At 41.8% G+C, this 13,330-nt stretch overlaps 1 protein-coding gene across 8 annotated transcripts in view; it reads right to left on the bottom strand.

Annotated features, from left to right (window-relative positions):
* PCDH7 (protocadherin 7) overlaps positions 1-13,330 on the bottom strand; it is a 400,111-nt gene that overhangs the window by 327,917 nt on the left and 58,864 nt on the right. Inside the window, exon 2 of one of the 8 annotated variants that reach the window (XM_044418138.1) lies at positions 10,081-10,140. The exons of 6 other annotated variants lie outside the window; for them this stretch is intronic. In XM_044418138.1, coding sequence (XP_044274073.1) covers positions 10,081-10,140 — 60 coding nt within the window. Of the gene's footprint in view, positions 1-9,384; positions 10,141-13,330 lie in introns of those variants that run through there. One more of the 8 variants, XM_044418142.1, reaches the window with a different exon arrangement.

The raw sequence follows: 13,330 nt of genomic DNA, 5'->3' as shown, positions 1-13,330 counted from the left end.
TCGATAGGGCATTTTAAATAAAATTTCTCATTATGATACTTGAAATTGTTTTTGTGTGATGATGGAGGCCTTTCTTCCTTATAGTTCTCTGTATTTACAGTTCAGACTTGGACTGAATACTGAGTCAAAGCAAGAACACCTCCAACAGAACAATCTTTTTGCCTGTTCTCCAAAACAGAGGACTTCCCACTGTAAAGTAGGACATCTGGGCAGCCTATGCCACAATGCACAACTGGTGAGCTGCATCTCTTTCTGTGATTCTCAAGTTATGCAGGCCCAGTTTAACATGAGAGAGAGAGAGAGAGAATGAACCCCACTGGGAGAAATGGTGATTGAGTCTTGTTTGCATGAGTAACCTGCAGACCTTTTGCATGCCAAGATAATCTTATTTATATTCAGAGTTTACCACTGATCCAAAGAGTAGGCATTTACCCTGAAGTACATAAAACATGTCTTCAGAAGTTACCTCAGGGCAAAGGGAAAGGTTTTAGGCTTGTACAAATAAACTGCACACATTTCTCGCTCAGATAAGTGACTAATGCAAAAGTCTAGTATAAGTTGTCCACAGAGTATCCCAGTGGGGAAGTTTGCTCACTGTCAAATTCTCAACAGCCCTTGTGCAGTTTCATGCTAAATAAAGCTTCATTTCCCCCAAAGCACCATCTTAACTACCTGAAGGGAAAAGGCTTCCAACATACATACTGAATCAGGATATGTTATATTCCAAGCACGTATAATGAAGCTTACTAAAAAGCAGAAAGTGTGAGGTTGCAAGTTTTGCTGCATTGCTTGTGTTTTGCAATATGTCTGGGATGTAATGCAATACAGGCTGCTGAATGTATTCTGCTAAAGTTCACAATATGCTATATGAAAAGCCACTGAAATGAACTATCTGGCTGATACATTACTTTTTAAAGGTTGGAAAAGCTATAGGTGAGGATATCTGCCAGGCCCAAACATATGGATATTGGACTACAACTCCCATAATCCTTAGCCAATGGGACCAGTGGCTATAGAGCAGACCTGGGCATTGTATGGCCCGCGGGCCATATCCGGCCCGATGACTGACCCTGTCTGGCCCGCATGAGGTCACTGGTAAATTAAAAGTCAATGCAAATATATATTGTCATAATATAGATGCAAGCAATACAACTGCACTGCTTTTATTTTGAAGGACCTGCTAAATTGAATTGAATTTATCGCTTTTCATGTAATGTTAATGTTTTTGTGAATATTCATTAAATAGTGTTGTTCTGTGCTCCACATTTTCATTGTATCATTGTAATGTTTCATTTACTGTTTTTATAGAGGTATATATTGAGCAGAGCTGTAAGTGTATTGGTCCGGCCCTTAACAACTGTCAAAGTTTCTCATGTGGCCCCATAGGAAAATTAATTGCCCACCCCCGCTATAGAGGGTAGGTGGTGATTACCAACAAACCAGGAGAAGCATTGGTAGACAGACCTTTTTGACTATGGTCAACGGCATGAGCCATACCTAGTCACAATGCCCTCCATAATCAAACTATCCAGGGTGGAAAAATCTACTCCAGTGCTTAATTTAAGGTGCCCTATCCAAGATCAGTTCATTCTGGGTCCTACATACCCTGACAAAGCAAGAAAGATGTGTGAACATGAGCAATGGTCTGTTTGTGCAGCCAAAGTGATGCTTGTTAAGTCTTGTTGAACTGCCTGGATGTGTCTTTTGATAGCCACTGATCATCACATGTGAAGAGATGTGCATAACTATGGCTGACAGTTTGCTCCCACCTGTGAAGATGGTACCCTCTTGCTCTTTATCCTCAGCCCAGGCCAAAGAATAGTGACTAGGCCCAGGTCGCCCAGTGCGTCCGGGTCTGAGGCTAGCTCTTTCAGCTGTACATCCAGCATTCAGCTTTGCATGTAGAGGGTACCAGGTTCTAGCGCATGATTTTCCCACAGGATCAGAAAAGATTCCTGTCTGATTGTGCCTGTCAGTACCAGCAGCACTGGACTAGTGGGGCCCATGGTCTGACTATGAAGCAAGCCTCTATTCCACACCGGCTTTGGATCGGATGCTTCTAAAATTACTCTTTACTATTCTGTCTTACTTAGCGCTACTTATTCTGACTGATAAGAATCCATCAAAGTCTCAGCCTAGCCTTCTGAACTTTCCTGATATTTGGGACTTTCCTCCCCCTGCTACCCGAGATCCTTTTTTCACCAGCTGCCAAGGACTGAATTGGGACCCTTCCAATGCAAAAGAATGAGTCGTGCCAGTAGATCATGGCCCCTCCCTCTATGGCGAGTCAAGGAGTAATATGATTAAGGTTTTCAGATGTTTTCTGATATGTTCTAACAAAAACAAATGACTTAATTTTAAGCACTGGAATAGCACAGGCAAGCTGCAAATGTCATACAGTTATTTGATTCATTCATCATATCCTGTACTATGAATGTAGTCATGTTTATGGACTTTTTAATATTTTCAGGCTATCTTTAGCATTCAGCTTTTCATAGACCTTGGAAATAATTATTCTCCTAGAAAGAAATAAGATATGTTGTCCGAATGCTATATCAAAATGTACGTCTGCGTCTACAGCAAAGTAGTTTACATGTATTCACAGTAAAGGAGACAAATTAAAAGTGGCACATCTGTAGATTCAGTCAACACATGTATTTTTAGTATACATGTAGAAATAGACCTACAGACATTACAATCGTCTAATTAACTCAGCAAAAAAGCAGCAGAACATGCAAATGTCAAGACTTTAGAAAATACTGTGAATTTTTATTTTTAAAAACAAATGACTAATTTCCGGCACTCAAAACTTTGTCAGTACCTTACTGTGATAGCAACACATAACTGTAGGTAAAGGGGCACATGTTCAAGACCTTTAACTACAGGTTTCACTAACAATTACACAGAATTAACCACAGCAGGTTTATTTGCAGAATAATGCGACACATTTGCAGTAAACTGAAACCCGAGATGAATAAAAGTTGAACTAGTGCTGTGCTCATAATTTCAGCTGTGGATTTATTAGTTCTGGACCATTCACTGGGCCAGTAGTGAAAAGAAACAATGCTTGAAAATGGGGAAATGGGGAAGCAGAGAAGTAAAGAGAAATCTGGATGGAAAAGTGTGGGCGATTCATGTTTGCTTTAATGCTGAGAATGAGGTGTGACCTTGCTGAAAACGATTCTTGTGCTGCCCATTTCATGAAAGTCCTTGCGGGGCGGGGGGGGGGGGGGGGGGACAACACATGAGTGTACCAGTGTAGGCAAGAATACACGAAGTGGGGTGTTTTTTGTTTTCAGTTGGGCCTCTGCAAACTTCTATCAGTTTATTGTGATGTATCAGCCAAGATTGTGGCCCATGCTGTGGTAATGTGGGACTTGGTTTGCTGCAGTGTTTTGTTCCTTGTCACACACACACACACACACAGCCCTTTTCCTCCAAGGAGAATAGACAATCTTCTTCTCCATTCTGCCCTCACAACAAACCTGTGTGGTAGGTTGCAAGAGTCAGTCACTGGTATCAGATCACCCAGTTGGCTTCACAGTGGGAAGTGGGAACGTGAAACAAGATCACCCCAATCCCAGTCCTACACTCAAACCAACACAGCACACTGGTTCTCATTATACATAAAGCTAGCTCTGAAGTACCTTGAAGCTTCAAGTCATGCAGAACACAGCTTTGAGGCTACTAATCCAGGTTAGTACTGAAGAACATAGCATGCCAGTTCCAAAACAGCTTCACTAATGCAATTCAAAGAGGTACTACTCACCTCTGGAGCCTTGTACTGCTGAGGAACTGGATACCGGAAGGGCTGTCCTTCCCCACATGGACCTGCTTATGTGTTCAGGTCTTCATCAGAGGCCATTCTCCAGGTGCCTCACCTTCTGTCATTAGGAAACTGGCAACTTTAGAGAAGGCCTTTAAGGATATAACACTCAATTGCAGGATGTTTTTCCAGATAGCCCCACTTTGGAAAATTGTGTTGATGTCTTATCAGTGAAACCCCATTTCTTTTCCTTGCCACTTGCAAGGATGATACAAGGTGAGTAAATACAAACACTATGGAGGAAGAATTGGGAGGAAATGATCGCTCAGTGAGCAAATATCTCTTAGGCCCACAGAAATGGTGCTGAACCTGTTTTGGATGCTGTTGCACACCTGTGATGGAAGAGGTTGGCAGCATGTGGGGATGTTCCTGGACTCAGATTTATCACTAGAGGTTCAGGGGGCCACAGCAGAATGAGGCACCATTTGCCAGCTTCAGGTGCAGCAGTTCCTGGAGAGGGTGGATAGCCTGGCCATAGGGAACCATACCCGGATAGCCTCCACATTTCATCACTGTAATATATTACACACAAGGAAGTTCCAGCTACTGCAGCATTTGGCAGCCTACATGTAGACCTGTTCAAAGTACTTGCATCTGAAAGAACTGCATTGGTTGCCTCTTGCCTTTTAGACCCACTTCCCCTTTGATCCAACCCATTTACATGTCTGGCTTTAGTTGATTTGGAACACAAACATGTAACATTCCTCTCATTACAACCTGTCCATGTTGTAAAATCCATCCACACTCCAATTCTTTGCCTATCCTCAAGTAAAATGCTCTTTGGGAGCTGTTAACCCAGCATCCTGGAGAAGACTAATTGTTATGTTACCAGCTATCTCTCTTTTTGCTTCAGGGGGCTGCAGGTGGGCCTACTTGCTCAACATCTGCAACTGAGATGTTCTCTCTGCAAGTAGATACCTGCTCCTTAGTAGCCCCTTGCTTTTAAGGAGACCCTGAGTGAATAAGATCTTCCACTACACTGATGGCTGAAACTCCCATCTCATGCGCCACCTTTGCTCTGGAAACCTGCAGAAGGAGGAAGGGGAGTCACAAACCAAGTCAGGGCTAAAGTGGAGCTGGAGAGATTCATTGAGGCACCAGGTAAAGCATCCCTGTGATGAGTTTGTGGCAGCCATTTGCTATAGAAGCTCAATACTCTTATCCAAAGCGGATCAGAGGTTGAGATCTATCCCTCTTGTGCATCTGAGTACCCCCAGAGAGGTGCTCCTAATCAAAACAGAAACCAACAAAATCAAAGCAGTGCCAGGTTTTTTACTTGAACACTGTAATATGCATAACATTTCTGTCCACCTCTGTAATAGAAAATGCAACTGAAATCCGAATATGTTATCTTTTATTATGGCTGTTAGGGTTAACTAACACTAAGTCACTCTGTAGGGTCGGGGTTAACTTTAAGAGTCCTAGGATTGCTTCGTGCTGTTATCCACACAAATGGACAGGTGTTTACAGTCAAGGGTTCTGTGCCAGATGGTCATCAAAAGAATCAAAACTGAGATAAGTAATGGGCAGACTCTACCTACACTCTTTTTCTGCACAACAATATCAAATAAATTAGAATTTCACTAGGCACACAGACAAGCTTCTGCTTGTTCACTTCAGGCAGGGAAAAAAACCCCAATATTACCCAACAATCAACCAACAGTAGGAGGCAAGAAGGAAGATGTTCCTTTGAAAGAGCTCTCCCCCTTTCTATCTCTGTGCTGTGAATTGTGACATTCGCAGCGTCCTGGAGGGGGTGGTAGGAATATATCTTCCTTCATTGGATCTCCCACTGTTTCTCTGACCTTTCCCTATTGGAGTGGTAGCAGGAGACAAAAAGAAGTAGTTTTATTCCTTGTGAGGCAGTTAGCTGCTAAGCACCGTGAAAGTGCAGCTCGATTGTTCAATAGTTCTTCATGATTCCAGCATAAGAAACAGCAAGAATGTTTCAGCAGAAGATTTTAAACAGAAATACAGAAAAGCAATACTCTTGGTTGATGCTGCTGCTGCACATAAAGGGGTGTCATTTGTACCCTCAACTGCAAGTACTCATGGTGAGTAGACAAGGACTAGGCCCTGGGACTTAGGCTGTATCAGAGGCAGTACCTGTGGTCACTTGATGGCTCAAGAGTGGGGTGTGAAGCTTCTGCAGCTTGGAATCCCAGAGTGCAAAGACAAAAGCTAAAAGTATTGACCTCACGCATGGTTCTGTTTTGAATGCTGCAGATGAACTCTGCAGAAAACAGACTTTCTCCTGCGAATGAAGCCACAGTCACACCTGGAATGTGCAAGTGGGTGTAGAGCCAAGCCAATTTTGACTTAATTTGGATCTACACTTAATTTGGAACTGCTTAAGAGTCTAAGGCATATCCATGGTTGAACAGAAGATGTGACATATAGTTAAGCCAAGTGTTGATAAAAAGACACTTGCAATGTGCAATAAATTATTCGAACCTGTAGTGTGAAAATCACTTATCCATTTTCACGGAAAAGTGTCCCAAATGCAATGCAAACCGAGATGTGCCAAGGCAGAAATATCCAAAGAAATAAAGGGGCAGATTTCACACAGCCCTAAGCTAAAAATATAATAAAATATTTTTTAATGGGCTTGACTGGAATCAGGAATGGAGCTTATGTTTAACAAAGGTGTGTGAAATATTTATTTTGCTTCCTTGCGCCATTTGTTTCATTATTGTATTTGTCTAGTGTAAGGAGAAAGGAGAGAAATTGGATAGGGAGACATTTTTCTTCCTTTCTCATAATATTAGAAGCATGTGGGGTCATCGGACGAAGCTGATTGTTGGAAGGGACAAATAAAAGTTCTTCTTCACCCAGTGCATAGGTAAACTATGGAATTCACTGCCACAAGGTGTAGGGATACCAATTTGGATGGCTTTACAAGGAAGTCAGACAAATTCATGGAGGAGGTTATCAGTGGCTATTAGTCTTCAAGGGTATATGCTAACTTCAGATCAGACACCGTGTACCCTATATATCAGTTGCTGGGGAAAATGGGTGAAACGGTTGCTGCACTTAAGCCCTGCTTGTAGGCCTCCTGTGGGCAACTGATTGGCCACTGTATGACCAGAATGCTGGACTAGATGGACCCTTGATCTGACTCAGCATGGCTCTTATCTTATTTTCTTACTCCTGTGCATGTTGAGACCACAGAGTCCTATAGCTCCTGGTTTTCCCAGCCAAAAACTTCATGTGTGTTAGAGCAATATGACAATGGAACCAATGACCAGGGAAGCCATGGGTTCTCCCATATTGGGGACATTCAAGAGCCATCTGTTAGGGATGCTTTCACTTAGAATCCTTCACTAAGTAATGGGTAGGACCCGATGGCCTTGTTCACCTTTTCCAATTCCACTATTCCATGAGTCCATGATTCTGTGATTTCTGACCAGAATTAGGTGAATTCAATACAAAGGTCGCCTTGAAGTAGGCCAAATGATAACAGTGGAAATCTTGCCCTATTTCTTTCTCTTTCATCACAGTTTTCTTTCCTTTTCCCTATATAAATATGCCATAGTGGATTCTATCTGCACTACTGAAACTCTTGATGTGTTTCTGTATCTATATATTTTCAAAACCCCCCAAAGAAATAAAGAAAAGAAACCTTCAAGATTAAGAAAACAGAAATATACAAATGACAACAAAACAATTCCAAAAAAATGAAACTGAAGGAATAGATTACTTAAAAAAATTAATTTTACTTATTGATTTTGCTGACAGAAAAAAAATCAATGTAGTAGAAGTGTACAGACTCTGAAATTTGATACTATATTCTTAATACAATAAAGAGGTCAAAACTTCTACTGTATCATAGATTCCACCACCTGAGAATGGACAAACCACCAGTTGAAAGGGTGTGTGGGGGGAGGGGGGAACTAGTAAGGAACATGTGAACTTAATTCAAAAGAAATAATGCATAGTAAACAAACAGGAAGGGTGATTAAACCAAAATTAAGCACTTTTATGTTCCAGTGTTTACAACAGGAAAACTTATATTCTCCACTGGAATCAAAAGGACTTGAACATGCTTAACTTTGGCAAGAGTGCACCCCACAAAGTGTGATCTTCAACACCAAACCTTGAATATCAGAAAAGGCATATTGTGAAGTCAAGTAGTTGTACAGGTATACAATTTATTAATGAATGCAACATTATATCTTCATATAAATATATCAGATATAAACCGGGTATCTGAATAAGGTGAATTTACAGGTGAAGGGTAAGCAGTGAGTAAAAACAAAACCCTTGCAATAGACGCTGCTTCTTCCAATGTCCCTGCATGGTTGATGAAAATACTTTATCTGGATGAGCCGATTGTTTGGAAAAGGGAGAATCAGCCTTTCTTTACCAGAACAGAAATCAATTGGAGTTGGATCCACAGAAAAGCATGCAGGTTAGAGCAGACTTGCCCCTCCTCTCCTGAATGGTCTCCTCGGCTTTCCAAGTCACTTGTGAGGATGGGTTACGGTGTGAGGGCTGAGGGGCAAACAGAGATCCCTGGAAATCAGCCAAAGTCATCTTCTGCAAGTGGGGACTCCATTAATGACCGACTGCTCGGCCCAATTTATGGAGACTCACCTTCCCACTCAGCCCCCGCCAAGCCTCTACCACCCACCTCATTCAACAAGGTTCCAAAACCCTGAGGGAAGATTTTTCAGGGGCTTGATGACTTTCTTGCTCCCTCTCCTCCTAGCAGTTCATCTTCTGCCAGCTTCATTCGCATACTTTCATCTGCATTCAACTGAATTCCTTGGTTCAGATGCAATGGCAATTCATGAGTTTAGCCCATGGATTGTCAAGACCACATAGGGGCAAAGCAAGGACATTGCCTCCCACTCACTTACCACTGATTTGTATCCAGTTTCTCATCCTACCCCATTCCTGGGTGGTTTGATGAAAAATCCAAACTCAGAACACTGGGTTGTTGAAGAACAAATAATCCAAGATTTTAAGCAATGGGGTCAAACTCTGGGTTGTTTGCCTTTCAACTTCTCAGAGTTCCAGGTCTGCATCAAAGGGACATAAACCAACTGCTTGAGGAAAAGATGCAAAGCAAATGCATCAAGGCCACAGTGAGCAGTATGTTTGCTCACTCTCACATGGCCCCAACAACCCATGGTTTAAAGAACCCATGGGTGGTTGTTACCTGAGAACCAGGCCCATGTTTCTAACTTCCAAATGTGTTCAAATATATTCTTTCATCTCGTGGCTACAAACATTAGATATATATAGTCTTTGAACTGTTATGACATATTAAGCTTAACAAGCATCAGAATGCAAAGAGGATGCTCATGTCATGCAAATTCCCTTTTAAATAAACTGGAACCTTCTGCTTTTGCAATGTAGTTCAAGTTGGGAAAGACCGTTTTCATTCCGTAACTGTAACCTTCCTAGCCTCATACATAAGCCAAGACTTAGCAGTGACACATTTTAAAATACATATAGTTCAGCAGATCAAGACTTGAAACTGCAGTTTGCTGACAGGGACTATAACAGGGGTTTGTTTGTTTGTCTTCCTTTACATAACCTTTGAACATCTTACTCAGCACACCCAGAGGGTCCAATCCATATTTTTCCATCAACATTTCTAAATGATGGGATTTGTTCTGATGTATTTTCCCAGAATCAGTTCTGAGGTATAGATGCCATTTTCTTTGTTGATCTAGCACATGCTTAAGGGATTTTATTTAAAACCTACACAGCATAGCTAATTTCTTACTTCAAGCATTTTGAACTCATCTCCATCCTCCAGTCTCTCCCCAGTCACTAACTAAAACACTAATTGGATGAAATTCTTTGACAGCATTCCGGTCTTCTCAGAGGCAGTTTGCAGAGGGAGGGTGTCTTGCTCTCCGATTCATACTTCTACATAAGGTGGTAAGTGAAGCTGTCCATCCACAGTTGACAATCTTGCCTTACAGAAACCTTTCTCACATCCCTTCGGATCTCTTGTTTCAGTATCAGTCCCAAATAAACCATCATCCCAAGAGGTAATTTGAATTTCTCATTTGCACATATATATTCTTTTCTTAAAAAAATAAGAATGATTCAGGAGTCTGTTTGAAAAATAATGAACTTTTGCTTTAAATGTCTTTTGAGCCTTGCAGTGACCCCGCCTCTTGGGAATCGATTTCTTAGTATGACATTGCTGAACACAGGTCACATGTCTTTTTATGATCCAACATAGACTAAGAGTTGGAGCTTTGTTCATAAATATTTCACTTACGAGCACATACATTCATTTTACACGATTCCTCAATGTGGCCAGGGGGCTGCGTAGTCTGCACAGTATCCACCTATAAAAAATACAAAAATATATGTCTGCTTACCGGGATGTGAGCAGGGTTTAGCTAAGCTATTCCTACCACAATGGATTTCATAGTTTAGGAGAGAGTCACAGCTCAACACTCTCCATTAGATTAGATTGCACATCATCTGAACATTGCATGAAATCAGCTGGACAACGGCAACGTAAAGCAGGAAACAGAGTCGGGTTCACTTTTATTCAGGAAGAAGCATACTAGAGTCTGCCTATATTTCTTTTCTTTTGGCAGATTTTGCCTGGTTTTATTTCTTTTTCAGTTAGTCCTTAAAGTGTAGCTTCACTGTCCTAAAAAGGGCGGGGGGGGGGATGTTGCAACTGATAATGAAATGATCAGTTCCCTAAGCTAAGAAGAGGGAATCTAGCATGGGAAGAAAGAGGCCACATGAAATAAAGTATAAGCATTAATGTCCACATATCATGCATTATAATATCCCAGGCAGCATCGAAAGCAACTTTCTATGTGCTATGAGGAGAACAGTAAAAGCTGGTGGCTGCATTGTCATTGGAGTGCTTTCTTTGCTCTGTGTTTTTGTTTGGAGCTTTGAAGGAATGCCCCATGTTGCTGAACTCGATCAGCAAAATAGGTTCAGCACCATGAATAGTGCTGATAGCCCAGAATGGATACACTGCCCCAAGGACATTGAACCTACCAGCCACTCCGAGAAGATGCAGCTTAGTCCTCTGGTTTATTAAAAGCAGGAGTGCTGAACTTCATGCCTGTGTGCCAAATTCAGTCCTGCTGGGTTTGCAGTGGAGGCTTTGACCATTCACCAGGTAACCACAGCACCTTCTCCAGATTACGCCCCCTCTCCCCAACCACCAATTGTTTGATGGTTTCCCAGAATTCACAAGGTTTCTCTCCATCCCAAAAGGATGGAATATCTCATCTGAGGCTTTGTTTGGTATGAAATGCTTTAAGCCAAACAAGGACACTAACATTTTGGCTCTCACCACCCTTGCCTTCAGCCCTGCTCACTCCTGGATTGTGACTGTTGCGGAGAGAGTCTTCAAAGTCAAATGTGGACCTGAGGCTGAAACAAGTGCAACACCCTGGTTTAAAAGGCCATAGATTGTAAATATAAAGCAGCATCTAAGCATCACTATGGGACACTCACTTCATCTTCTTTTAAAGGTGTACTTAAGTGGAAGAAGCTGGTACTCACTGTGTAGGGCCTGGGCTCTTCACCCTCAGCCTTGACTTTGACTCTCCCTTACCCAATTAATCGCAGCATTAATCCCACCATAACTAAGCCCCTCTTCCAAGGCATAGGAGATGGCAGTCAGTTTCTCTGCCAAGGGTCCTTCTCCCTTGCTTCTATCAATTAATCTTTGACAACGATGACAAGAGGTTTATTTTTTGCCTCTGCCCTTTGCTCAGCACTTAGAATTGAGTGCTCCTGAAACGAGACGTGCTATTTCCCATGATGGTCCTTCATAGCCTTATCTTATGTCAGTTTGTAAACAACACAGCATGCTGCACAGACAGCGTCAAAGCAGGCTCAGTTTGCACACACGGATCCTCTATGGACAAGGTTCATCACATGCAGGGTAAGTCAAGGTTTGCTGCTGTGGTCCATTGACTCTTCTGTGTATTGATTATGCACTGCTTCGAGCTGTATGGGAAGTGCTTCTTTTTCCCTCCAGCAATCTAACTAGAGATAGGGGGGAATTTTGTTCAGTTCACATTTTGATAAGAACCTACTAAGTAAACACTTCCAAAATCAGTATGTGAACCAGAAAGCGGTTAGCCTTTGTTATGTGCCTGTATCAAAATTCTGCAATGTAGTTCCCTGAACAAGATAATGCATACAAAAATGCATATGATGGAAAAATGCTCATAAAAATGTGCATATACGAGGGGAAGAGAACAAAGGGAGCATTATACATGGAAAAACTGCTTGCAACAATAGGGTATATTGGGGAAAATGTTGAGTTTAGAAGGAGTGTGCGTGACAATGCATTCCAATTTTCATATGAACTTTTGTTAAAGAAAGAAGTTGCAAACTCATGCATAAGTGGAATGAAACAGATTGAGAAACATCCCAGGCAAAAAAAGCTAGGAACAAAAATGGAGAGAGTTGCCCATCCTTAAATGAAATCATTGCCCATTTCAAATGACACATGGAACCAATCAGGTCAGAAGCGGAAAGGGTGATGGTAGGCGTAATCTTGAACACTTGCATTCACTGAATGCACTGAACTTCATGCAAATGCTCTCTTCCATGCTTTCCCAGAGGACTTGAGCTAAGAGTTCTTCCAAAGATGGGAAACTACCATCCAAATGTGCCACAAGAAATATATGCATTCAAATACTAGAAACAATCACATAGCTAATGAAAACAGATCCTTACAGCCTGGACCTATTGATGTTTCTTTGGAATTAGACACCACCGTATCCACGGTGGTGGTTCCTATATGAGAAGGGCTTTTTGTGCACTGCAGCTATTTTATTTTATTGGAACTACCTGCAGTGCCCCATTGAGAGAAAACGATTTTGGAGATGGAGTTCAGCACCACAGACAGCTCCTACAATGCTCAAAAGGCAGCCTGCAAAGGATGAGGAGCCTTGCTGACATAGGCATTGCCAACTGCCCTTGCTGGACCAGAAAAATAATGCTTACAGCCTTAGGACACAACCTTATGCCTGCTTAGACATAGAACATTCTTCAATTCCCAGCATGCCCCAGCCAGCATGGTGGGGTGGAACATGCTGGGAATTGTAGGAGTGTTTTTTTTTTTCTATCTAAGCATGCACTGGATTGTACTCTTATTGCAACTTACGTTGTACAATATATCAAGGTGATAGGACTTCTGTCCAGTGTTGAGCATACAATTTTTATGCAGGGGGTCCATTCTTCAGCAAATCAGACAAGATCACTCCATTGGCCTACTTGTGATTTTAAGCATTGTTTTGCTACATGAAAGGCAATAAACCTGAGCAATGTGCTTTGCTCATAACATCCTCCAGAGAACTGGGAGTCCATAAAATAAATGGATTAGACTCCTGCGCAAAAGAGGGCTTCTTGCCGATGTGCGACAGATGTATTTTATTACAAACATGTTCTTCAATTAGAAAATCATCAAACCTTAATCCAGCATGAGATAAACATAAAAGTGGCACTTTAAAAGGCTTATCAAAAAGAAATCCACTAGCCAAACAC

Source organism: Varanus komodoensis, unplaced genomic scaffold (genome assembly GCF_004798865.1).
Source record: "Varanus komodoensis strain SLA01 unplaced genomic scaffold, ASM479886v1 scaffold9, whole genome shotgun sequence".
In the NCBI taxonomy this organism is placed as follows: Eukaryota; Metazoa; Chordata; class Lepidosauria; order Squamata; family Varanidae; genus Varanus; species Varanus komodoensis.
This window is presented reverse-complemented; position numbering and strand designations above follow the sequence as displayed.